Here is a 27,552-nt window from a genome sequence, read left to right as displayed (position 1 = left end):
AGGAATCATTTCCCCCCAAGAAGCTTATTTCATCACTTTCCAAAGCTTATTTCATCATTCTATGAAGAACTGGGGTAACCCTAAGGGAAAAGTACTCTGTTTCTCTGCATGTCATATCAATTATCACGTGTACTGATTATCAATTTAACTTGACATTTTCTCATGAGAAGATATATACTCTATTTGGAACCTTGTTCGGTATGAATTTAACGTGAAACATGTTTCTCCACACAATTCTGAACTGCACATGTAACATAGAACCAAATTTATAAGTGTGGATATAAATCATTTGGAATGAAATAAGGTAAATATAAAACAGAATAATATGGAATAAAGGAAAGAGAAAAAGACATAAAAATTAAGGTGGTTTGGCATATTTCTTAAAGGCTCAATAAGTTACATATTTTCTTGATTTTATAATTTGAGTACACAACTTTATTCATAGAGCTTTATATGTGATTTGAAATATTACAAATACAAATATATCTCTTAAATTAGGGTTAACAAATATTATCTACATTCCTTAATTTAGGGAATACAAAATTAACATTTATTTCAAATTATTTATATCCTTAACACACTTAACAGTTGGCAAGGGAATGAAAGGCCTTGTTTTTCAAATTTTGATATATAATTTTTGAGTAATGCTACAAGTTCATCTTGTGTCTCTCTTGAGCCTCTTCAATAATGATGTGGCTATTTAAATCATCATTGAGCTTATGATTGATTATTATTGAATTTTGATCAAATGATGATTTTAATAGCCACATTATTCTTGGAGGAACTCAAGAGGAACATAAGAAAGACTTCTAGAATTACTTATAATTTTTTTTTAAAAAAAAAAAAAAAATCATTAAAGTTTGACTCCAAATAAGTTCATAGAATTGGCAACAAGTGTTCATGTGTTGGGTTTGAATCGTGGTTAAGTATTGATGCAAAATTATATATGCCAACCGTAACTTACTAATTTCATGTTTGATTGATATTAGATTTGTAGATCACAAAAAAGAAAAAAAAAATTGATGCATTGAAGATAATTACAAGCTGGTGGGAGCTTTCACACTTATCCTCAGAATAAAGAGTTTGAAGTCATAAGATTTTTCCTTTGTAAGTGGGCAAGTAGAACTGACAACCAATGGAACCCACAACTCCAACCCCCTTTGCCCTTATTTGTGAGAAAGGAGATACCAACCAATACAACGACCATTGACTCCATAATAGTGTAAAACCATCATCACCAGATTCACCACCACCACCAACGACAATCTTTTTTGTTCTAGGGGGCCAATGCCAATCAACTTCGAATTCATAGTAGATTGACATCTCACCCGACGAATGAGGCTTTGTTTGTTTATGTGTTTAGGAGAGTACTTTTTATTTTTAGTTTGAAATAGTATTTTGATGTAACATATATAATGTAAAAATAGTTTTAGGTGTTTGTTGATTGTTGAATGTTTTGTGTTTTTGAGTTGTTTGTTAATGTTTTTGTTTTTAATGATTTGGGTGAAAATCTAGTTTTAACTTATTACGTCAAAATCTTTGAGTTTGGCCTCCGAAACAGAGAAACTATTGAGTTTTTAACTATGACAATTAAAATTGAGTTTTGCTTTAGTGACAAATTTTTCGTCTAATCTTTAACGAAATACTTGTCACTTGTGATATTGTTCATGTTGGACCAATTATAAAAATGTAACATGTGTATCTAGATACATGTCAGCCTTCTATGAAGGCAATTATGCCCCAAATTAAATTAAAAAATATATATATAAAAAAATAAAAAATAAAAAAAATGAGAGGGATAGAGATCCACCCCACCGTCACCCTCCCCTCAAAGGGAGACAATAAATGGTAAGTTGGTAACTCTACCCCTAGAGAGGGATGGTGAGGTGGATGCACCCTCACTAACCTTACAAAGGACAAAGGGGATGATAGAGGTAAAGATTCACCCTACAAAGATGTTTAGGGGTCCCCCAAGGGTAGGTAGGGGTAGAACCACCCCATATCCCTCTATGAGGTGGATCTCCACCCCCACCACCTCCTTATCTGAGTGGAGGGTGGTGATAGTCGGACCTTCACTCCTTTTTTTAATTATTTTTAACATAATTGCCTATATGACAAGTTGGCATGTATTTGGATACAAGTCACTTTTATATTGGTTTGATGGGAACAAAATGACGTACCAAAAATGTGATGGCAAGTTTTAATTATTTGTTGCTCGAGCAAAATTAAAAACTCAAGTACGTACTTATCTATCGTATCACAAAAGCAAAACTCAAAAGAAGTTTTGGGATTTCACTAAAAAAAAAAAAAAAAAAAAAAAACCTAGGTCAAACCCATGCATATCCCTATCCATGAGCCGAGTTCACGGGTGCTCGCTAAACTGAAGGCATGACGACGACTTTGACTTGGGAGCTGCGGCATGTCCTATTTGCATCAGCAAAATGGGATTTTCTCAATAATCTATTTATCTAAACAGTAAATTATTGGAGTTTCAACACCAACAAGTAGGTAGAATGTCTAGTGTTAACACAGTCATCACATGCCACTCACTGGGGGAAGGTCTACAAGAGAAAGGAAAGGTCTACAAGAGGGGTTTACCAGGGTTGGATCCAGCAAGACGACTCTGACGCTCAAGTCAATTGATGAGGATGAGAAAAAAATATCAACAGTGTTGAGATAAGGCAAATTAGGAGTATCTAAGTAAGTGCCCTCTCCTTTTATATAGGGCTTATCAGTCTCCGTCATTTATTTCTCTTTTGTTAAATATATTGGATAATATATTAGAAGCGGAAGAAAGAGAGAGAAGAGAGAGAGCGAAAGCACACAATGGACTACATTGTATTGACTCTGATTATAATAATGAATACAGAGACCTCTATTTATAGAGAGGCTAGTAACTTAATAGACTAAGGAAAGGTAAACCTAGTAGACTAAGGAAAGGTAAACCTAATAGACTAATAATATCTAAGGAAGTAAATAACAAGTAAATAACATTAACATAATATTCTTAACATCCCCCCTCAAACTCAATGTGTAAACTTGAGTTTGGATAAACGAAAAGGGAAAGAAAAATGAATTCGCCGAAAAAGCTGCTTATGCTGAAACAATTGCCGAAGTAACGTCATAAAAGTTGTTAGAGACCGGTGGATTCTGCCTGCATTTGAGCAATGTATTTAAGCTGGAGCTTGGTTCACTTGATTGTAATTTTGACTTGAAAACCATATACTAGTAATGAAGTAGCTCGCCTGGTCGGCTGAGAAAAGTAGGTTCGGTTAAAAGGGGCTTGTTTGGCCCGTAACCCTTGGACCGTCTCGCCTGAGCTAAAGTCTGTCCCAAAAAATTCTAACTAGTAGACCATCTCGCCTGGTCGGCTGAGATAAGGAGGGCCGGTTGAAGAGGCTAATCATGCCTGAAACCCTTGGACCGTCTCGCCTTGTCGGCTGAAGTAAAGTCTGACCCATCTAACTAGTAGACCGTCTCGCCTAGTCGGCTGAGATAAGTAGGGCCGGTTGAAGAGGCTAATCATACCTGAAACCCTTGGATCGTCTTGCCTGGTCGGCTGAGATAAGTAGGCCCGGTTGAAGAGGCTAATCATGCCTGAAACCCTTGGACAATCTCGCCTTGTCGGCTAAAGTAAAGTCTGACCCATCAAAAAAAAAATTCTCACTAGTAATGGATCAATGGCCTAGGAGAGGTTGCAGTGACCGGTGATGGCAGTATTTGACGAGGCATAAGTGGGCCGGTTGAAAGGGGCTTCTTTGGCCCGAAAACCCATGGACCTGAGGAAAGATTGGTCGGACTTGAGAATGCCTACTGCAAGAAGAATTAACCGGATTGAACTGCGCCCAAGAAAAGGCTATGGAATCGAATTGAACAAGCATGAACCAACTTGAACCGCATAAAACAAAGGCCTAAATTTGGAGAATAATATTGTTTTCTGCCATATAGAGATGCCAAAAGCAAAAATAGACCACAAATTTGAAATCATGACGAAAAATTGAGTAGAAAACACCTGGTCAACTCTTTTTTTTTTTTTCTTTTTTTCTTTTTTTTTTTTTCAGTGGTCAAAGTCAACGGTCAACAGTCAAAGTCAACGCTATAAAAGTCAACCAGTTCAAGGTGATGACGTGGCATATCCGCCGATGTGGCACTAATGACGTGGCAATGTCTGACTTGATACTGATGACGTGGCACACATGCTGACGTGGCATATCCGCTGATGTGGCACTAATGATGTGGCAAAGTCTGACTTGGCACTGATGACGTGGCACGTAGGGCTGACGTGTCTATGATGACGTGGCAATTAGGGCTGACGTGGCAAGGATGGCGTGGCACGTGGGTGCGATGGCGCGTGTGGTACACGCGCGAACGGAGGAGGCGTGTACTAGCGCGTGGATCTGACGCGCGGAACTTCTGGGGGCGCGTGGAGGCGCGTGAAGGGTCGTATGGAGGATCTGAGCCCTGTTCTGGAATCCTGGGGAGCAGATCTATCGATCGGTGGCCTGAGGGAAGTAATCGGACCACCGTGGCGGCCGGTGGCTGGACGGCAGTGGCGGAATTGCCGAACCTTTGGGCGGCGCGTGAGAGCGCGTGTGGGTTCCGATATGGCTGTGTGCGGCGGCTCTGGGACGGTTGTCTTCCGGGCTTTCAGGCGGTATAGTGATACGCTGAAAACCTCGAAGAGAAGATAGAGAACCGTGAGGATCAGAGAGAAGGATTCGCCGGATAATACTGGCGGCGCTGGAAAACGTCAAAGACGTTTATTAGAGGCCACAAAAAAGGTGGCTCTGATACCATGTTAAATATATTGGATAATATATTAGAAGCGGAAGAAAGAGAGAGAAGAGAGAGAGCGAAAGCACACAATGGACTACATTGTATTGACTCTGATTATAATAATGAATACAGAGACCTCTATTTATAGAGAGGCTAGTAACTTAATAGACTAAGGAAAGGTAAACCTAATAGACTAATAATATCTAAGGAAGTAAATAACAAGTAAATAACATTAACATAATATTCTTAACATCTTTTAAGGTTTTAGAAACTCTTACCAATAATTGTTACTTAATTAAATAGAGATTCCGTCCTTAAAGTTTGTTAGTGGTTGGCTAAGCTGAGAGAGTCGGGAATCAGTTGTGGGGAAGTAATTTTAGGTGGCCTGCTTGTATCCTATTAATAATGATATGGTTATTAAAATTACCTTTTGATAAAAATTCAATAATGATTAATCAAAAATCTATTGGTGATTTTAATAGCTATATCATTCTTAGTATGACACATATAGGACACAAGTAGGTTACCTAGAATTACTCGTTGTGAGATGTTACATCTTGGTAAAGATATACCCGCGGATCATAGCTAGCTGTTTGGGCTGCAGGCCTTCCAGGCCCCTTTGGTTGTCGGCTGGCAGACCTTCTAGGCCCTTTGGTCGGTGACTATCAGGTCCTCTAATAGCCCCCCAATAATAGTACTTCAGGAAAATTTTGTTTGTAAGTTTAGTGGTAACCAGGCCCTCCATCTAGGTTAACGTAATATCTATGACAAAAGCTTATCAACTTCCTTTACACAGAATAGTAGAACAACTCACAAAAATAGACCAAACCCTAACAAATCAGAACTTTGATTCCAGAATAAGAGAAAAACAGATCGAACTAAGATTATGTCAAGGTGTTCAGATTTCTGAACAATTTCAAGGGCAGCCTTGCCTTCTTGATTGGTCATTTCAAGATTAGAACAAAAACTTCTCTACAAATTGCACACAGAAATTGTGTAAATAATAGCACAAACCCATCTTCCCAAAAGGAAATTTTGAGGAAACAAACACACATGCTGCTGATACTAGCCACTGATGCAGATAAAGGAGACCTTTTTAGGGGGTGCTGGGGGCAGCAACTTACCATATAGTCCCTAGCATGTATGGTTCTCATTGCGACAGATTGACCCTTCCCTCCCTCCAGATATTTAAGAATGTTGAACTCTTTTGCCCCTGCCAATGTCTTTCTTTCTGACCCCATTGACAAGACAAGAAATTTCTAAGTGAAATCCACAAAAGCAGGCTCTCATGTACATAGATATATCAACTAAAATATTCTGAAAGATATGCCCTTTGCCTTTGGATTCACGGTCCGAGGCTTGTTTTCTTGTCTTAGTTGTCTACTATCAATGTAGAGTCAAGCAGCCATCATTGCTTCTTGATTTCGTCCTCTACTTCCTTTTATATATATATAAAAGAAAGTAGAGGATGAAATCAAGAAGCAATGATGGCTGCTTGACTCGTAAGACCAAGGTGTGAAATATTTTTAACTAAAATTGGGTGACTTTTAGAGGGAAGGTTCAAACTTCTTAATGCAATTTTATGGATCACTGAGCCAGTGATGGCAACCTGTAAAACAGAGAAATCGTCACCGAATCTGCCAGTCCCATGATACTTAAGTTAGCATGATATTTTGAATGAAAAGAAGGTAATAAGTTAGGGTTTTTTGGGAGACCTAAGAGCCCCCTTTGCTTGATGCCTTGCTTTGCTTTTATAATTTTAATGTCTTTGATACCTTGTCAAGTTCTACTTCAAAAGATAAAATCTTAATGAGACATCTTATACATTATTCTCTCAATCATCTTTTAACCATATTTTTTAGCAAATTCAATAGATTCACCATTAGATTTATGGACTCATATGTAGGTCTCATACAAATTTAATTGTAGATTCATTCATTTACTATAAGGAGATGAGTGAAAGATTGGATAAAAAATAATTTTTATCATTTCTCTTATTTGAGTAGGGTTTACCATATATATCAAATTAATTTTTGTTCAAGTGCATAGTTTCTACGAGGAGAAGATCTTGAATTATTTTTGAGAAAAGTCTACGTACCCCTCAAACTACCACTCAATTGACAATTATCCTGCACAAACTTTCAATTGCAACAATGTCCCTCCCAAACTACAAAAAATTATCAATGTCCCTCTACTGATGAAAATACCCTTAATAAAATTTAAAAATAAAAAATAAAAATAAATAATAAATAATAAATAAAAAAAGAAAAGAAAAAAAGGAGTGTATTTTTATTTTTATTGAAAAAATTGAAGATCATCTTTGTCTTTTTGCTGACCTTGGAGGACATTATCAATTTTTTTGTAGTTTGGAAAGGACATTATCCTAATTAAAAATTCGATAAGATATTATCAATTCGATGGTATTTTAAATGGACTAAACTACGTGAACTTTTTCTCCTTTTTTTAAGCTTTTGATGGCATGATTATCTTTCATGTACATGTAGGGGCATATTGAGTATAGGACCCATGATAGATTTTATCTCCAACAAAACTCATGACCTTTAATTTAATATTATATAAATCACTACTTGTCTCAAAAGTTTAAGTTAATAAAAAATTATAAATTTAATTATTTTTTATGAAGAGAATTTAATCCTTTTATTCCAACTAATTTTGTGATCAACGTGAAAAAACCAAATTGCCAGAGCCAGAAAGACCTTCTACGTACTTCAGAGGCTTAAAAGCATGAACAAGCACACAGGTTTTGAATCTAAATGATAATCATTTCCATCGGCTGTGGTTCAAACGTAAATTACAGAGTTTGGATTGGTATAAATTTGTTCCCTACACATCTAATCTCATCATCTTCCGACTTCACAGGCCCAAAAAGGAAGTGGGGGGAGAAAAAAGGGAAACAAGGAGATGGAAATAATGAACGAATTTGGAAGGCCATTTATACAGGGGCCGGAGATGATTAACCCAACTCCCACAAAATGTACAATACATTATGCTGACTGCAAAACTTGTTTCTCTCCCTGTTCTGTCTCAGATTTATATCTCAGATTCTGAAGGCATTGCACCTCCTCCTCACCTTCCGCCAGAAAGCAAAGGCAGCAAGATAAACATGAAGCATGCCTGCCATGAATCATCATCTCATGTTGCAGCACTGAGGCCTTCCCAGCGTTTGCAATTTGCCCCACATGCAGATCATCTGCCTTGGAGACTGGTAATGGGCTGTATAATAATCTTCTATGCACCCAAACTGGCAGAACTTCAAGCTATGCACATAGTGAACTGGTTTTGAGCTATTGAACTGCTCCACCCACATTCCCATACTCACATCTTCCATTTTAAACATCTACACAAAGTAGTAATTATATCAATAATCACCAAAAACAAATAAGCCAATAAAAATATGCCGAGTACAATCATTGATGTGCTTGAACCATGATTTCTCATAAGGGGGGCCAAAGCATAAATGCTGGGACAAACCTAATTTTGATAGGGTCCAAACTTAATTTATAGGCCAAAAAATAATTTATGTAGCATATGACAAAATATATGTTTCTCAAACTCGGTGTCACTTACCCTTAATTTATGTTTCTCAAACTCGGATACGATGAAGTGTGATACGTCAGATGACAAAATATAGCCTGGTCCATTTGCATAGGGTGGATAATCTTCTTCTGGCCACTCCTGAAACCACCACAAAATGACAGATTTGGCAAGAGAATCAATATCTAGAATGCGCATCTCTAAAATACCAACAAAAAATAATAATGTAGCGTACAATAGTTACACAAGTAATGTAGGGGAGTTCCTTTTAAGCAACAATAACACCAAATAAAAGATACTCACAACTCAACACTATAAATGTGAACAATACTGATTTATGTCAAACTTTATTGATACCTCTTCTTCTAACAAGCAAAATCCAGCCCAAAAATTCTTCTTCATTGTGCTTCTTTTTCTTTTTTTATATTTTAAATAAAGGTAATGTTTGAAGTAAGACCTATCATCATCAACTCCACCCTTTTACCACCTAAGCCAATCCACAGTGGCTTCAGTCTGTGAATACTTACTGACAAGATAATCCACCAAATCCACCAGTCAATAATCTATTTTGATATTCACTTTAAAAAAATTGCAATTAAACACGGAAACACCCCCTCCCCCATAAAAATAAAAAATAAATAAACAACAACAAAAAATCGAAGTAATCAATCATCCCCAACTCTAATCAGTTCTACGACAAAAGGCAGGTCAGGTAACAATTGGATGGTGATAACCAATAGAAGAGCTGACTACATCAGAGAGTTTTGCAGGACTACAAAGTAATACGGCGGACTTGATTTTTTTTTCTTTTCTTGTAAGTAACACAGTGGACTTGATTGAAATAAGTAATATCATCTAAAAACAATAATGCATTGAGTCAACAAACAAAGTTTGAATTATACAGATATAAGAAACTAGTTAACAATATTAGTGGTATCAGAACCAGCACGTTCTTCCATACCTCATATGTCACCGCCCATTTACCATAGCGCAGGGGCTTATGGAAGTAATTTATGTTCCCAATGTACAAGCTCCTACCCTCGGGCACCTTCTTTGCTTCATCAAAAACTGCATCCACTCGCACAAATGTGTCATCATCACACTTCATAATATACTTAGAAGATACTGTGCGAACCTGTAAACAAAGAACGGAAGACATTAAGTGCAATGATCTTAGTAGAAGAACCTACAAGTTAATATTAATTTTCTTCAATTTGTATTTATTCCACAACTCACCCCATATTCACAGATGGCAACAGTTTTCAAGACAACGAGATCATAATTATCCATGTAAGGCACAATAACAATATCTCCAAAAAACTCTGCTTCTTTCTTCAATTCAACATTCACTTCCTTTCTCGTGTGCTGTCCAAATATCAATTCAAAAGGTATTTAATAATCTCCAAGTTGAATTCCGTATTTTAGCCTACAGCCATCAAAACTGCAAGTTCCAAATGTGTTTTCACTTACCAATGCTACAAAGAAACGAGCTACCACATTCGAAGATTTGATAAGCTTATGCTGCATCCAAGACTTCCTTACAGCCATCCGCTCACCAAAATGGTTGCCAGCAGAGAGAATACCAATGAAAAGCTCCACATCCCCATCCGGAAGTGGTGGGGCCTTCCATCGGCTTGAAAACTCAAGATGTCGCTGTGGAGAAAAACTAGGATGTGATGCAGGTAAAGAGGCAGCAAAGACAGAGTGGACATCAACATCCCCACTCACTGCTAGCCCAGTGGCATCCTCCAAAGTAAATCCCTGTTGACATTAATAAACAATCTTAAAAGAGATCCATATTTAAATTGAGATAAAAAGATTGAAGATAATACTCACGGTGCGATAAGGGAAGGATGTGACATGCCGCCCATCAACATTAATATGATAACCCTCAAATCCGGCACTAATAGTTAGAACAAACAGCTTGCCTTCTCCAAATGCAAATGGCCAGTCAACAGTAACCTTTTTCGTTCGGCCTATTAATCGGTTCAACCACCATGTTGCCTTAGACTCCTCTGAGCCATTGTCATCATCTCGAATCCACTTCTCGCACTTCACATGATCATCAACTGCAGCCAGTCAAAGGAATTGCTCAATTTGTTGCTACCACAGTTAAAAAGGATGAAGGAAGCTACGAGAAAATATTCCAATATAAAGTATGTTTTTTGGAACAGTTTTATATGTGGGGGATAATGCAGATTTGAGAAGAACAAATGCCAAATGATTATAACAAATCAAAATAGAACATGAGCGGGGAAGAGAGCAACAAGATCCTCAATTTGGAATCTTTTTTCCCCTTGTGATACTTTAGAGTTGCTAAGAGGATGGAAAGAGATGTTTCAAATCTTATAACTACAATTGCAACCCAGATCAGTTTTAAGATACCACGTAACCGACTCTTTTTCACACATCTTCTCCATAAGCACTATGAGCACCATATTTCAGTAACACTCTGTTTCTGCATCAATTCAATCATCAACATGAACTCAAGTGGAAATATTTCACCTGCCTTCTCGGGGGTGATTATTCTGAATACGGGCCACACCAGGTTGCCCTTCCCCATCCCAAGTGAAGGTAGAGCGAGATAAAATCACTTCCTGTCAAAGGAATTTACTAAGAATATCGATCCTTGAAGAAACTTAAACTCCTAATGTTCTAACCCCGAGACATCAGGAAAGTCTCAAGCAATTACAGCCCAGATGTAGTTTTTGTAAATCTATCATGAATGCTCGTCTCCTACCCATTAAGCACTAAAAAACTAAAACATCCTAATGAAACAGCAATACAAATTACACCGTGCTGACATAGAATACTCCCCGAAAATGCATTCCGTAAATCTGCTTCAATTTTCTAAGCCAGGTTTCAAAACCCCGACAAGAAGCACTTCGTTTTTGATATATAATCACCCTGTGAATAAAATGAAAGTTTCTTTACCATCCATAAACTCTTCACCGGTGATAGGTAACTTCTCCACAAGCTATTTCCCCACAATCAAACCCAACCATATCAAAACTACTTCATTTCATTTACCCAATAACTCAAACAGATGCAGCAAAGAAATCTCAACAAAAATCAGTCCCATTTCAACAAAATCTTAATCGACTCACCAGTTTCTTCATCAGCCTTAGACTTCCACCCCTCGCACCTCAACGCCGACCCCCACTGCATCCTATAGCATGTATTGAGCTCAATCACAGGCTTCCCACTCCAGTCCCCTTTCAACCTCGGATTGAAATGCAAAACTCTAGGTGGATCCTCGCCATCCACGGTCTTCAAGCCCTGCAACTCCACCATGAACTGCGACACCATCACCGAGTCCTCGTCCTCCCTCATCAGCGCTATCTTCGGGTCGTTCTCGGCATGTGCCGGCCTCGGCTTCCCGACCAAAGTCACGTGCGAACCCAGCGTGAGCCCGCAGGGCAGCACCAAGACCTGCTTGCGAGCCAAGAAATCCGACCCAGACACAGAAACCGAATGCGGGCACTCCTCCACCGAGCGGTTCTCGCTCCTCTGGGCGATAACCTTAGCTTTCCCAGATTCAATCTCTTCCCAGAACTTCTTCCCCACTTCCCAGGCCACCCTCACCGACTTGTAAAGCTCCGACGCCCCGTTCCCACGACCCCAATCGAAAGCCTTCGGGTCGAAGGCCAAACCGGACAAAATCTTGTACTCCGCGTGTCGATACTGAGCCGGCTGGGGCGAGTTTAAGGAAATGAGCTTGTTGGGGCGAGTTGGGGCCTCTCGTTCTTCCAAGTCCTCCTCGGACTCGAGCCTTGGTGAACGAGATAGAGCCTCCTGGGACACAGCGCTGAACCCAGTCCTTAACACGAAGGGGATTTCTAGGGTTATCAGAAGCACATACAGAAGCCCAACTCCGATCAGAATCTGAATCGATCTTTGCCTGCTCAGAGACACGAACATGTCGAACTTTTCCAATTTCGCCCTCTTCATCCCCGATTTCAAGACAAATATTCCCCGGAATCCCAATCAAAACCCCTAAATCTTCACGTAAATTCACTGTGTTGGGTTTCAAGTTTCAAAATTGAACACGAGAAAATTCTAGAATAATATATATATATAAGAGCTACAGGGAAAAAAGAGTTAGGTCAGCAACAACGGCCTCAAGCGCGTAGAACAAGGGAAACAGAGAAGAAATTCGGAGCGGCTTGAGGAGATTGGGGATTTGAAATGGAGGTCGGTGACGAAAGCAATTTCCACGAACTGGAGAATTCTTTTGCTTTTCCAATTGAACAATTAAGAGCTTTTTGAAACGGAATTTGGGTGCTTTGAATATTTGAAAACGACGACAATAAATATGTGAAAGTGGTGGGTTCGGGCCTGGAGTGTGTACTCGCTTCAGTACTCGCCTCCTCCAGTGGGACCTTCTTCTTTGTCTGTGATTACCGATTAGATGTGTAAAACGACAATGACAAATGCGGTAACGACTATCGATAATTAACGTATTGGAAGGAAAGAGACGTGTTGGAGATGTGTAATTATGGGTAAATTAAGAGAAATCTAACGCCTGGATTTTTGAATGGGATGTTTAACCTACCTCTTGTTGTTGTGCAATATTTGGGCCCTACGTTTAAATTTATGCTCTAAATCTATAAATTTTTAAGGTTGTTGGATTTAAATATTCACATAAGATAAATTTATAATTTTTCATATTCTCTAGAAATAACATAGTGTTGTTGTTTGGATACCGCAGCTTAAATCCCGATCAAGCGCAATAGGTTGCCGGTACCCAATGAGAGCATGATGAAACTAATCCAAATTCCACTTATTCGAGTTGTTTGAATTTTTTTTTTTTTTTAGTAATAGATGACAGTCTGCCTTAACTCTTATATGAAACTGTCCTATCGCTATAATTTTTATTACAATTTTTTTTGTACAAATTGGGTAAGTCTCGTTAGTGGTTGGAAAAGGGTATTAGTCATATTTTACAAGTGCCACTCTCTATGTCAAAATGGGAGAGTAAGAATATTTGGGAATGGGCATTCAAATAAGACCTCTCAATAAAAATAAATATACCCTTTTCCCTTCCCCCATTGAATAGAAAATAAATAACAACAACAACGTAGCAACGAGAAATAACATACGTACTTCATTCCCAGATCCCCTTCCTTTTGACTGTCTTAATCAGAAAAAATAAATAAATAAAAAGTCGCAAGTACGTAGTGTGTGCTTAGTCTAGCGAGTGGGGATCAAAAATATTAATTAAGGCACATTTAATTTCGTATCGAAAGTTTCGCCTCTGCGCCAGAAACCAAAATATGTGTCTTGCAGAGAAAACGCAAGAGACAGGTGGTGCTCTCTCTCTCTCTCTCTCTTTTTTCAATTATCATTTATAATCTTAAGGAGAAACTACTTTTACCATCAACTATAATTCCTTGGTATTTATTTCTAGAACCGTCAATTGTACTATTTTGTCGTAAATTATTATTTTGTGTTTAAAACTTTCTTCCGTTAATTAAAATCATTAATTTAGACTATTAATTCGTCACTTTGTGTCATTTTGCTTCCATAAACTACAATGTATTATCACTTTAACCGTCCGAGTTAATAGCTTTCACTGACAGAAATAAGGTTTTAGGCACAAAGTGATAGTTTATGAAAAAAGTGTCAAGACGTTATAATTTATGGGAGCAAAATGTAGTTTCCCTAATTATAATTTTCCTGTTTATTTTACATCCACGGTGGAAACAACCCATTAGTTGTTGAATGCCGCCATAATTTTTTATTTTTTTTAATAATAATCTGATTAAGCCAAAAATTTGATTTAAAGTGTATTTGAGATTGCAATTTTGTAAAAATAATCTATATTTTTAAAAGATATTGCAAAATTTAAGGTATTTTTACGTGTGAAAAAAGTGAGTCAATAAGTAAACAACATTTACGAGAAGGGTAAGATATAAGTCATATAGTTTACTTCGTTAAAAAAAATTATTTTTCAATCGTTGTTGACATTTTCATATACTTCAAATGGTAAAACATTCCTTTCGTGACAATCCTTTATAAATCACTTCATAACTTAAACTACCTTGAAAAACCTTCCTTTCACAAAACTATTCTTAACATATCACGTCATAAATGAAAATCATAACAAGTTGCATTATAATCTTAAAGTGTCTTGAGTGTAGGGTTTTGGAATTTGGATTCCCTTGTAATTAGGGTTTTGAGTTTTGACTAAATCACTTCATAAATTAAACTACCTTGGAAAACCTTCCTTTCACAAAACTATTCTTAACATATCACGTCATAAATTAAAATCATAACAAGTTGCATTATAATCTTAAAGTGTCTTGAGTGTAGGGTTTTGGAATTTGGATTTCCTTGTAATTAGGGTTTTGAGTTTTGACTAAATCACTTCATAAATTAAACTACCTTGGAAAACCTTCCTTTCACAAAACTATTCTTAACATATCACGTCATAAATGAAAATCATAACAAGTTGCATTATAATCTTAAAGTGTCTTGAGTGTAGGGTTTTGGAATTTGGATTCCCTTCTAATTAGGGTTTTGAGTTTTGACTAAATCACTTCATAAATTAAACTACCTTGGAAAACCTTCCTTTCACAAAACTATTCTTAACATATCACGTCATAAATTAAAATCATAACAAGTTGCATTATAATCTTAAAGTGTCTTGAGTGTAGGGTTTTGGAATTTGGATTCCCTTGTAATTAGGGTTTTGAGTTTTGACATTGACATTGTATTTGTGTTGTTTTTTTTTTTTCTTTCAATTTTTTAATTTCTTTTTAGAGTGTCTTCATAATTATTATTTATAACCTAAACCCTAAAAGCAATCACTTTCTAAACTTTTTTTTTTCTTATTTATTAATTTGTAGTTATCAGATATGATAGAGATTACATTATTTAGTATCAAAACAGTCTTTAGAAACAACTTAATCCAAGATTAACAATGACTTGGAGTCTTCGAGGATAATTATCCCTCAAAATTTAATGATTAAATGACATAAAATATGAAAAATGTTACGGTTCATATTGGTGTTCTTCTTATTCTACGTGAATATTGTTTTCTAAAAAATATATAAGGGATAAATGGAATATTCACGTAATATGAAGAGAACACAGGAGAAACCGTAACATTTTTATAAAATATATTTAAATCTTTATTTAGAGAGTCAAATCTTAACTCATGAGAAAATCCTAACCTAAAGAAAATAAAAACAAACTCTTAAAATATTGTGACTAGACTGCTGATCCAAACGAGTTAAGAAAAATACAACTAATAAGATTGACAATAATATATAATATGACGATGATAATAATTAAGGGACAAAGTTTAATTTCCTTTAAAATGGCTTAAAAAAATCTCTTTTAATGCAGACTATTAAATTGAAGTGCTTAAAATCACACGTTCTATTAAAACAATTAGTGATTTTCAACAATAATTATGAAAAATTATTCGTTAACTTAATAGATTTGGTTAGAAGTTTTCAAGAGGTAGCTCAATCGGCTGTGGACCACGCCTAATGAAGTGGAGGTCACTAGTTCGAATTCCTCTCCCTCTTCCCTTGTGTGAACATGTAAAAAAAAAAAAAAAAAAAAAAAAAAAAAAAACAGACTTGACTAGAAGAAAATACCCGATCCAATTTAAAAGGAAAACTTTATTCCACTTAGACGTCATATCACTCTTTCCCTCCTTCTATTGTTTCAAAAAGTTGCAAATTATTTAAAGGTTTCTTCTTTTTTTTCTTCCGCTTTTGAGTGGGAAAGTTCCATGATCGAGCTTAATGGGGTCTTCACTTTCCCAATTTCTCACTGGCTGCTATTGCTTTTTGTTTTCTCTCTTTTTTCTTTTTGTCTTTTTTTTTTCTTTTTAATTTGTAAAAGTTGGTCATGGGTGACAACTACTTTAGTTCATTTAGCAAATTTGGTCGGGAAGTTAATGATAATATGAGAATCGATTAATCATATTATCTAATATTTGTCAAATTGTCTGAGACAAAATAAAGACTATGAAGAATGAGAAAGAGAACCATCACCTCCCTTTATTAAAATTTTAATTCTGTCTTTTTTAAATAAAATAAAAAAATTAGCAAACAATTCAAACGCAAGACACTCATAAAAATACAAAAATAATTTTTATTTTATGTCATATTAAAAAAAATTCAAAACACATTATAAAAAAAAAAAAAAAAAAAGGTCAAGGTCAAGGTCAACTATGTCACCCAAAAAATAAAAGAATATGTCAAAGCAACTGAAAATTGAAATATTCAGTGAAGATGGCTTGACTATTTGTTTAGCATATAATTTCGTCTTCAGTTTGTATTCTGATTATAATCTTCTAATCATTATAATCTCTATTAAAAATTCAAAAATCTTTAGACACAAAATCCCTCCACCAGAAAAATAAGACAATTTATTATTTTGCTACGGAGAGATTGGAAAGTGAAGAGTAACTAATGCTCCTATTGTTAAGCAAATGTGATAATGTTCATCGTCATTGGATCATACTTTATTAAGAAAAGAAAAAAATAATCTAAAGACTGATATACGTTGTTATTTCAACCCAGTAATATGAGAGTGAATTGAAAGATCAGTATTTAGAATTACTCTATTTTTAAGCACGAAATGGCATAAAAAATAAGATCGTTGGATATTGACTTGATTAAACTTTTAACCCTTAGAATCAAAACATCATCACATTTATGACAGCCTACTTTATTTGACATTGATATAATGATAGCTATTTCTCTTTTTGGTGGCTTGTCTGATCATCTATCCATATTCAATGACTTAAAACTATACACATACACAATATCAAAACATTTTAATCCAACCTATCCGGTATCCGTCACTTCTTTTTAACTCAAACCGTGATGTAGAAGCTTTCTAATTTTTGTTTTATTATTATTATATATATATATATATATATATATTTTAAAGTTTTGGTAAGCATCTTGTGTAGCCGGCGGACTAATCTTGCACGTCACATTTAAAAGGGCCTCACAATTTATGCTAAGATTTGACCCTTTTCATCGTAATTAGTTTGTCTTCTCTCTTGGGTTGTAGCAAATGCTTAATTGTCATCTAAATAAATTAAATAATGACTCTTTGCATTAAAAACTATTTATTTATTTATTAACTTTTTGCGCCACTTGATGTCCAAAATTCCATATAACTATTTATTTTCTTCGTCAATAACTTTCCATTCCTTCAAACGAACTGGCTATACACCACAAGGAAAAGATGTAGCCCAACTAGCTATCAAAGCTTCTTTATATTATCTTTTCAAATCGGTGTTCCCAAAGGGCAGCTATTTGTGTTTCAATAAAGAAAATGAAATCCTTTCCCTTGGACCTAAGGTTAGATTTGGAAGATGGAATGATGATTCTTTAAGAAGATGAATATGTACAAGTTGTTAGAATATATGATATAGTATATTTTGAAGATAATTACCTTTTAGGATTGGTTGTAATCTTTAGACCGTGTATGGACGAAGGATACCTCATGTGTATTTAGAATATTATACTTGCTGAGCAAGAATTTTCGGGTTGATTTTTATAAGAATGACTTATTTCAAAAAACAAAAAGAAAAAATGATTGGTTATAATCAAATTTGATGATAATAAAAAATTATTTGATTTGATTATCATATTTATTTTTATCTTCACCTACTATAATTATCCTATAAATGTGAGTTTTTTTTTTTTGTAAATATTATCAAATAATAAAAGCAAGATGTAGTACTCTTTTTTAGCGGTGGACGTAGTTGTATCTAACACTGAACTGCTTATAAATCTTTGTTTACAATTTCTTTATGTTTTCGCTTTTCTATATAATTTCCACTTCAATATTAGTTTCTTTTTTACTAATTAAGAAATAATAATAATACAAGAAGACGGAATTGAATAACACTTTCTTCTTTTTTTCTTTTTTTCTTCTTTTTTTTTTTTGTTTAATGACAAGGAAGGAATACCTAGAATTTTTAAGTAAGGACCAAAACTCACAAAAATTCTCTTAGTGTTCTAGTTAATTCTTGTGGTTTGTATAATTTGAAGTTGTTGGAGTATAATTTTTTTTGTTTTTTGTTTTGCAAGTAAATGATTAATAATTTAACATAGTATAAAAGTGAAGAAGGTTATGATCAAATTCAAATTTAATTCCCCACTTTACCCTCAATGTCAATTATATATTTCAACATTTCAATTAAGAAAAAATTAGAAAGGTTAATTATGGAGCCCCACTTACCCTGGGCAAGGCTCATACATCCAATAGGGTCAAATTCATTCGGAGCTGCTGATTGATTATATATGCATTGAGACACCGGCCACTAACTTTGAATCTCCTTAATTACTTAATTACGTTGGAAAGCAACAACTTTACATAGTGCTAATGCCCTTTAATCCCAAAAGTAACGGTAACTTTATCATCCTAGTAAATGATAATTCGAATTTGCTAGTACCCGGTTGGCTGTTCCAACCAAATTCTTGTTGTAAACAAAACTCACTTCATATTTTATTGATATTATCTGTTGGAAGTATCATTACATTAATCAAAAGAAAATATAATTTGGTCGGTTATACCTGTCGTACGTTACTCTGGAAAGTTTAAGTTTATAATGTGAGGCAAAAAACTTGTAGAGCTGTGCCACATGCTGGGTGTTCTCTTTATAAAGGAACATAACACAAGAATAATAATAATAATAGAAAAAATCAATATCCGATCCTTTATGTAATATATGCTAATATGCATACCTTTATGTAATTATCTTATACATATAATACTTATAGTTTAATCCTTAGTTGGCATTTGGAATAAGCTTCTCTTGTTCTTGACCTGTCCTATGACAGGCCAGTTAGTTTGCGTTGGAGTTTCATGTTGCTAGTGCGCATGCATGCACTTGATCACCCCGAGCCAGAGCCCAAGCCCAATATCAAGTCGAGTAGGGGTAGTATCTGTTCGGTTGATATCGGTAGAGGTTTTTTGGCCTACTGATTTGTGAAAGTCCGTTAAGTCAGTTAATTATTTGTTACAAGTTTTTATGTTAAGATTTATCTACTTCTTTGTAACTATAAAAATATCAGTAAAGCATATGCTTTATAAATGAAAATAAAAAGTAAATTTATGGAGCACAAACCAAAAGGTTATTCACAAATCAACTGGACAAACACAATAAAAGAGCCTACCAGATAAAATTCAAAATTCAGGCAAGCCAATTAAAATTCGAAGGCGGCGGCATGGGGATTGCCATGTTGGATATATATGATAGGCAAGCCAATGTGGGGGTGGAAGGTGGAATGGACTTGTGCGAATGTGCATGCAGGCTGTGACTTGTTGGTGTAATTGACAGGCAGCTGGCATTGACATGAACCAAGCCCTCCACTCGTGTGTGAGTCCAAGGCATTAACATGGACAAGAGCCAAGTTGTGTGTGCAAGCAAACGAAGCACTTACGGGCTGGGGATTGGCAAACATCAGATAATAAGCTGGTCCATAACTCCTAAACAACGTTCAGCCCACACGCTTAGAGATGACCTCTCGGCACATGGCCTGCTAAACCCCCCAAAATAATTGTTTTACTTGGGTTGGCCTCCAAAAATTCAAAAATTCAAATTTTTTTTTTTAAAAAAAACACTACCCTCAGCCAAAAGAAATCCTCTAAAACAAAAAAAAGCTATATAGTAATTCATTCCCAAAAAAACTATATAGAAAAGGTCTCTCACAACATAATTATTGAAATACAAATATTTATGAATTTTTTAAATCCAAACCAAAAGTTCCAAAGGAAGCCACCAGTTTTTTTTTTCTTTTTTTTTTTTTAAAAAAATCATATGACATGTCTCAAAACATGATATGACATGTTTTCAACTTTTTCCCTATACCCTTATTGCTCTTTCAAAGTTTCATTCTTTTTTTTGTTGGCGGTTTGAGTAATCCCTTTCTTTTTAATTTTCTCTTTTCATGTCTTCATTTTCTTTCTTTGCAAACAAAGAATGCAAAAGCCTAATAAATACATATTACAGTCTTTACAGAAGACTAAAACGTAAAAGAGGCTCGGTATTTAATAAATCCTCTTCCACTTTTATTTCTAATTTTTCTTCATTCTCTTACCAAATCTCATTGTATTGTGTTATTTTGATCAGGTTAAAAGAATTAACTACTTTAGTTGCTAGCCTATCACGCTCCCACATAGGCTATAGTTACATTGACAAACAACACAAAACTTAGTAAAACACTAAGTTGTCTAGGTGTTTTATTGTTTTGATGTTGGCATGTTACTATAAGTAAAACCAAATGCCAAGTCTTGTTCATGATTATTCTGTTTTTTATTAGTTTTTATTTTCACATTAATTATAGGGCATTGATGCTTCACTAGTGAAAATAATGAAAGGAAGATTATCTCAAATATCATAGATTCTAAACAGTTCGTATATACTCATGCAGGCGTAGTACGTTGTTCCATGTTGCTGCAAGCTTGCAAAGACTCTTAAGGGTTTTCAATATCATTTTTGATTTTCTTCAATTACTTAAATCCCTTGTCTAAAATAGTTTCTCTTTTCAAACTTGTGATAATTAGAAACTAAACCAGAAGTCATTTTCTTTACACAAGGAGCTAACAAATATAAACAAATCCATAGTTTATGTTAACTTAGTTAGATTTAAGCTACGTTTAACCAAATATTTCACCCAATTCGAACCTGACTCAAATGCTCTTGAAGCCAAGCATGTGAGTATGGTGGAGTTAGAGAGAGAGAGAGAGAGAGAGAGTAATCTTTATTTCCATCTCAAACCGTTAATGCGAAGATGCCATACATCATGCAGATTTAGTTAAATGGGAGCTAAGCCCCATGCTTTTCTTGCATCCACACTTGTTATACCTTTAATCCCTTCTCCCCCATCCTCTCTTTCCTCTCAAAGAGCATTTACAAAGGAAGTTGTTTGAAGTATCATTACTATCATCAACCCTCCTCTCTATCTTTTACTCTTTGTTTCATGCTTTCTTTTTCATTTTGGATTTGATTTTGGGTTCATAGACAAGATGGTAAGGCCTCCTTGCTGCGACAAGCTGAACCTTAAAAGGGGTCTCTGGACTGAAGAGGAAGATGCAAAGATACTTGCACATGTCTCAAAACATGGCACAGGAAACTGGACTGCTGTTCCTAAAAAAGCAGGTTAATTAATTAGTTCAATCTCCATAATGGATTGTATATATTAGCCTAACCAGAATTCAGTTTATCTAATTAATAATTTGTTCAATCTCTTCTGCAGGACTTAAGAGATGTGGGAAGAGCTGCAGGCTAAGGTGGACTAACTACCTGAGGCCTGATCTTAAGCATGACAGCTTCACACCCCAAGAAGAGGAGATGATTGTCAGGCTTCATTCTGCCATTGGTAGCAGGTGGGATTTCTATATATTTTCTTTCCCATTTGTAATGTTGCGATGCCTATGTATAAGATTCTAATTGCTATTATCTCTCAATGTCAAATTAATTTTTCACATGTTTTATTTACTTCTAATTGATTTGGAAGCATTATATATATATATATAATGCCTCTTCTCTGTCTCATTCTCTCATGGTTTTGGTGGCCAGATGGTCCATCATAGCCCAACAACTTCCCGGGAGAACAGACAATGATGTCAAGAACTACTGGAACACCAAGTTGAGAAAGAGGCTTTCTGAAATGGGAATTGATCCGGTTACTCATAAGCCCTTCTCTCAAATACTTGCTGACTATGGAAACATTGGTGGCCTCCGACAACCCGGCACAAGAATTGGATCTCTCAACAAAGATTTGAAGAGTGCAGTTATGTTCAAATCTGAACTATATCAATCCCCTTCACAAGCATTCCAAAACATCAACAGCCAATTGATGCCTGCAATAATGGCAACCCAAGAAGCAAGCCAAGATACCCTTCTGAATTACAATCATTCAGGCAGCCGCTCATTGGATCTTCTTGCCGAGCTGCAGGCTATAAAACTGGTCACAGAGGCCTCATATTACACCAAAAACAAGACCATCCCACCGCCGATAATCTTTGTTGAAGACTTGTTGTCACCACCGTCGTCGTCATCATCGTCATCATCTTCTCCTACTTGTTCCTCTGCAGCACAAGAAAAGTCACCCCTAGACTTCAGCTGGCATGACTTTCTTCTTGAAGATGTATTTCTACCAGCTGATCCACATGAGCAAGAAATCGTGGCTGAAAATTCATCAAAGGAATTGGCGAGCCAAAAACAAAATATAATACCACAGAGTGAGACCAACAATGAGGCTGCTATACAAGAATGTATTAAAGCTAAAGGAACTTCATCTGCCTCTGGCATTTCTTTTGTGGAAGCCATGCTAGATCAAGAACCTGAAATGTTCTTAGACTTCCCAAACCTTTTGGAGGAATCATTCTACTACTGATCAATTCCCCTCCAAGTTGCAGATGACATATATATACACACACATGTAATGGGCTGAGCATAAGAACTTTTTTACTGTTTTCTTTTAAACCTATTCTGCATTTAAGGGTTCAGGGCTAGCTTTTTATCATTGTGTTTTGAAGTTAAAACTATAGGTTTCTAATAGTTTATTCCTAATGCTAAATTTCATGTAATTGGATGGATCACTACTGATCTTTTTCCAGCAGATCATCCTCTAATTGAAATTTTATTTGTTTCAAAGTGGGATCCTTGGCTCGTGTGATCTTCTCAATTTCCTCCCTCGTGTGCTCCGTAAGAGAGAAGCATAAACAGCTCTTTGTTTATTTGAAATTTCTATTGAAAGTTTAGTCTGACTAATATGGATTAAGATCTTCCATGTAAGCTAATTTCACAGTAATTTTCTTAAAGTCATTATTATTATTATTTAAAGTATAAGCTACGAAGGAAAAAGGGAAGTCTTCACCGCTACAAATAGGAAATGATGGTGCATGAAAAAAGAAAATGAGACTGCAGGCATAAGAAAATTTGGTAGCTGCCCAAGATACAGAAGGTTTTACTTCCGTTAACTTTTCTTGCTTTCCAAAATGGTTAATATCAGGGTGGAATTAGAATATTTAGTTTGGGGGGACAAAAATTAATTTTTAAAAGGTTTTTTTTTGGGGGGAACCACCTTGGTTAATATAGTGTCCTGAATGATGAGAGTGATCCCCCATCTCGGTTGATGTTAGTCATCGTTTGGCCTGAAATCTGAAAAAGGTGGCTGGAGATTCCTCTTTTGGAATAAGGACAATTGCTGTTGCATTGATCGATCTAGGGATGATACCACCATGAAAGAAATACAGAACAGCCGCAATAAAATCAAGCCCCATGCAATCCGGTAGAAGGTGCCAGAAAATCCATCAGGTCCTAGAGAGCTATGGACAAAGATGACCATTTTTAAATAATTTTTGGATTTTTCTTAATTCATATAAAACTTATTGAGTAATGTGATGATGTATATCAATACTCTTATTGAAAGAAACGATAATGCGAAAATAATAAAAGTAGTATAAAGCCTTAAGACTGCCTTTAAGTTTTTAATTCTTTGAGTGATATTTACAATATAACATACTCTTATTTGTAAGAGAATCATGTTGAATACAAAATAGACTTATACTCTTGTTAGATTAATTAAGTGATAGTCTTTAATTATTCAACTGTAATTCAGTGATAATTTTAAAGTGTGAATATTCTTCAATGGTAATTAAGTAATAATCTTAAACTGTAACTATTATTCTCCATGGTATATTCTAACTCATATCTTACTAAGTTGTATATTACATAATAAAATCTGAATAATAATAGAGGATTATGATCCAAATAATTTTTTCCTTCTTTCTTTTTTATTTTTCCCCCGATAAACGACTTGTAACACATAGTTAGAATTTCGTATTTAGAAGCAGAGAGAAGAAAAAGGATTCACGGAGTCGGAAGAATGGTGGCGATATCGCTGTACAGAGGAAACCTTCACAGAGTCCCCGATGTGCCTCGTCGATGGCTTATGCCAACCCCTAAAATCTCCCTCAGAGACTTCAGATCCCTCCTACAACGTCGCTCCATAGCCTTCTCTCGCCTCCACTCCACCTCCACCACCACCACCTCCTCTAACCCTAACCCTAACCCTAGCTGCTATTCGAACCAACAAAATGGAGCCCCGAAAGAGAACTCGTCCATTGTCGAGCCTAAGTTGGAAGAGGAGAAGCTCGGTGATTGCGGAGAAGGGCCGTCAGGTGAGGAAAAGGATCAGTGTGGATCAGACGGTGGAGGTGATTGCCCGGTGAAACTGGTTGAGGCTTCCGATCCATTGCCTGAGAAAGCTTCTGGCGCGGTTGATGGCGTTGCCGATGAGCAAACTTTGCCGGTCGAAACAAAACCGGCTGACCTGGCAAACCCTAATCCGGAGGTACTCTTGCAAATTGTAATGGAAAACGTGGTTGTTATAAATATTTTGTTTGAAATCGTCCATAAAGTTCAAGCATTTTGCGAATGATCGATAGCTGGTGTTGATTTGGTAAAGAGGAGTTGTGCGCTGAAGAAACAACCAATTCATAAGCAACTAGTAATGAAAGAATAGTCCTTTAGAAGCAACTAAGTTAGACAAACATTATTGGAGAAGGTGATGAATTTCAAATCATATTCCTTAAGAAGCTTAGCTCATTCGAGAATCATAATGTTTTCCTTTACTATTGACCCTGAAAAACTTGAACACATTTTAAAATTCATGAAGTACAAACTAACATGGATTTTAATCCCCAATTACATGTTTATAATTCTTCATCCCCGCTCTTTAGCTATGCTTGTAAACTGTTTTTATTTGTCGTACTTGCTAGGTAAGCAATAAAGTGGATGTGGTAAATGGTAGAGAGAAGAGGAAAAGGGAAGTTGAGGATAAGTTACAAACTTTGAATGCAAAGAAACATAATCTAGTACAAGCCCTGAAGCAGGTAAGCTCCGGTTTTATATGGCTCTAGTGTGAGATGAGAAGTATTTAGAAGTTTCGTGCTTGCCTCATAGCTATATGTTGTTTTAAGACCTTAAGTTCTATGTTCTTTTTATTGCTCTGACAATGATTTTGATATATATATAGAAACAATTGATGGTGGTTGGCAGATCTTGAATGCAGAGGAGGAATTAAAAAGGCGAAATAGTATGCAAGGAATGGCAATTCGCCCATCTGTTCCACTTCAAGTGGATGCCACAAATGATATTGGATCATTGACTAGGCATGTTACTCCTAGGGCAGGCTTGGAGGCAAACCTTGGTGGTGATATGGAAGGGGGAGAAGCTGATGATCCATTAAACCATAACATTCATTCTCGCCATACGTTTCGGACGAGCAGCATGTCACCATCTTCAGAGTCTCCACTTAGAAGGCCTGCCTATGGTCAACACAACATGGTAAGGTTTCACAATTGCTTAAACTTTTTAATCATGCCGCTAAGTATCTAAGTATGTTTCTTTTTTAATCATGGGCCAGGTTGAGTTGGCCCCATGCGAATACAGACTCATTTCAAAAAATTAAGAACTCATTTTAGGCTCAGCTTAGACCTTTCAAACCTTTAGAACCATATGAAAGGCCCAGGTTTTAGCCTGTTGTAAGATATAAGCCACGGGCCAAGTCCTGTCTGGTCTGATTTAAAGTATGGAAACATTAACAGAACAAAATGATATATCTTATGTGGAGCCATTGAGTTGTAGCTCAAGCTTCACTTCCTTCAAATCTAGGAATAGAGAGGAGGGTGATTGTGTAAAGTACAAACAAAACAAATGATATTTGGTGAAGGGATAGCTTGAAACTAAACCTGAAGTTTATGTTTCATATTATCTACCATATTGTTCTTAAATGAGTCTTATGTGCTCTACAACGTAGAGATATAATGTCAACATCAGGTGTACTGGACATGTATATAGATTTAAAAACGTGGCTAAATGTGAAACCAGGGTACCCTTCGATAAAAATCTGAGAAAAATAGTAGAGTTTCAGAATTGACTTTAGTTCTTCATCTAGCGCCTTAAGAAGTCTACTTGTGAGTACATAATTGCCAAGTTTGTAATGGGTAACAAGGAAGGGGATCTGAACAGTAATTAGCTAGATGTTCACGTCTAGTAAGTGTAATATGTGGCTTCTCTAGAAATAGTATTAGTTCGCACTTGCTAGCTACTATCAAACACAAACTTGATTGAGTGGCACATTGTTTTGGGTTGGAGCTTGACAAACCATAAAACTTGAAGAAGGAGGAAGAAAGGGGTTTTCAGTTAGTCTCTTTAAGTTTGATTATATCATGCATGATTAGGATCCATATTTTCATGTGTGAAACTATGTAGTGGTATGACGCGCTGGATATAACTAGAAAGGGTTTGCTAGATAGAAGTCCATGCTTTGGGCCTTTGGCTGCTTATGATGAAGTACTGCATATTCATTTTCGGATGTCCCATTTATATGAAGGTTACACTCCCCTCGCGAGCAACCATTGGGGTTATTGGTAGTCCATCACGGTTTGCTCCCCCTGGGCACCAGGGGAATCCTGCAAGCGTGCCTACATTATCTGTATCAGGAACGAATTATGTTGTATCCTCTCCTTCTCCCGCAGCATCTGGTGGTACATCTGCCTTTAGAGATACTCGGCTGCCAAGTCCGTGGAATTAGAAGGTATGCTATCAACATCCTTCAATGTTTCATCAGGCTCTGTTTTCTGTTTTTTGCCAAGCTATGTAAGCATCTGATCAAGCAATGCTACCATTTCGAGTTTTGATAATTAAGCACCTCTTTGTGTCTCTGATCACAAATATGTAAATCTTGGTTTATTTGCCACGTCAGCATATGTGGTCTAAGAAAATCAGAAACTTTTTCCTTGTATCATCCATTTCGAATTATTATTGTCCAGGACTCGGCACTGAAATGTTGTAAACTAAAAGAGTTGAGATGAAATATTGGAATTTGTCTTAAAAGTTTAAAGAGAGTTTTGGTGAGAACTTATCGGACTCTTGAGACCTGTGGATGATATGATGGTCATATGTTCTTACTTTGAGCCAAACTTTGGCCCATATGCAGAAAATTTGTGAGTTCGGACCAATAAGGCAATGGAATTGCTGGAATGTGTGCCAAAAAATATATACCTAGGGAGCCGTGGAATTCATTTATTGCACTTCCTCTTATCCTGCCTTTTTCTAGTTTTCTTTTATTTGATATTCTTTTGAGAAATGCTTTTTATTTATTTTTTCATTTCGTGTATATTTGCTATATTCATAATTAATTAAAAAATAGATAAATACACCAA

The 27,552-nt window shown here is 36.0% G+C and overlaps 3 protein-coding genes across 3 annotated transcripts; 2 read left to right on the top strand and 1 right to left on the bottom strand.

The window, feature by feature from the left end:
- Nucleotides 1–7,547: 7,547 nt before the first annotated feature.
- Nucleotides 7,548–12,623, bottom strand: LOC132175184 (Galactosyltransferase family protein). The gene is made up of 7 exons (XM_059587046.2): nt 11,439–12,623; nt 10,168–10,400; nt 9,802–10,092; nt 9,568–9,696; nt 9,293–9,466; nt 8,365–8,472; nt 7,548–8,134 (listed from the first exon to the last, which is right to left on the bottom strand). Exons 1-7 carry the CDS (start codon nt 12,280–12,282, stop codon nt 7,925–7,927), a joined length of 1,989 nt encoding a protein of 662 aa, XP_059443029.2. The 5' UTR covers nt 12,283–12,623; the 3' UTR covers nt 7,548–7,924.
- Nucleotides 12,624–21,342: 8,719 nt separating this feature from the next.
- Nucleotides 21,343–22,715, top strand: LOC132176661 (transcription factor MYB35-like). The gene is made up of 3 exons (XM_059588930.2): nt 21,343–21,475; nt 21,573–21,702; nt 21,896–22,715. The coding sequence occupies exons 1-3, from the start codon at nt 21,343–21,345 to the stop codon at nt 22,713–22,715; spliced, it is 1,083 nt and encodes a 360-aa protein (XP_059444913.2).
- A 1,453-nt stretch (nt 22,716–24,168) lies between these two features.
- On the top strand, nt 24,169–27,247 carry LOC132176551 (tRNA (Ile)-lysidine synthase). The gene is made up of 4 exons (XM_059588791.2): nt 24,169–24,677; nt 25,105–25,218; nt 25,385–25,672; nt 26,721–27,247. Exons 1-4 carry the CDS (start codon nt 24,210–24,212, stop codon nt 26,919–26,921), a joined length of 1,071 nt encoding a protein of 356 aa, XP_059444774.2. The 5' UTR covers nt 24,169–24,209; the 3' UTR covers nt 26,922–27,247.
- The last annotated feature ends 305 nt before the right edge of the window (nt 27,248–27,552 follow it).

This window comes from Corylus avellana, chromosome 3 (genome assembly GCF_965113065.1).
Source record: "Corylus avellana chromosome 3, dhCorAvel1.hap1.2, whole genome shotgun sequence".
Classification (NCBI taxonomy): Eukaryota; Viridiplantae; Streptophyta; class Magnoliopsida; order Fagales; family Betulaceae; genus Corylus; species Corylus avellana.
This window is presented reverse-complemented; position numbering and strand designations above follow the sequence as displayed.

Excerpts from the sequence above, each read along its gene's own strand:
- LOC132175184 (XM_059587046.2), bottom strand. The coding sequence starts at position 12,282 with ATGAAGAGGGCGAAATTGGAAAAGTTCGACATGTTCGTGTCTCTGAGC. Across the intron at positions 9,697-9,801 it reads CTCGTTTCTTTGTAGCATTG|CACACGAGAAAGGAAGTGAA; the intron begins GTAAGTGAAAAC and ends ATATTTGGACAG. Across the intron at positions 8,473-9,292 it reads AATGGGCGGTGACATATGAG|GAGTGGCCAGAAGAAGATTA; the intron begins GTATGGAAGAAC and ends TGGTGGTTTCAG.
- LOC132176551 (XM_059588791.2), top strand. The coding sequence starts at position 24,210 with ATGGTGGCGATATCGCTGTACAGAGGAAACCTTCACAGAGTCCCCGAT. Across the intron at positions 24,678-25,104 it reads TGGCAAACCCTAATCCGGAG|GTAAGCAATAAAGTGGATGT; the intron begins GTACTCTTGCAA and ends CGTACTTGCTAG. Across the intron at positions 25,673-26,720 it reads CCTATGGTCAACACAACATG|GTTACACTCCCCTCGCGAGC; the intron begins GTAAGGTTTCAC and ends ATTTATATGAAG.
- LOC132176661 (XM_059588930.2), top strand. The coding sequence starts at position 21,343 with ATGGTAAGGCCTCCTTGCTGCGACAAGCTGAACCTTAAAAGGGGTCTC. Across the intron at positions 21,476-21,572 it reads TGCTGTTCCTAAAAAAGCAG|GACTTAAGAGATGTGGGAAG; the intron begins GTTAATTAATTA and ends TCTCTTCTGCAG. Across the intron at positions 21,703-21,895 it reads CATTCTGCCATTGGTAGCAG|ATGGTCCATCATAGCCCAAC; the intron begins GTGGGATTTCTA and ends TTTGGTGGCCAG.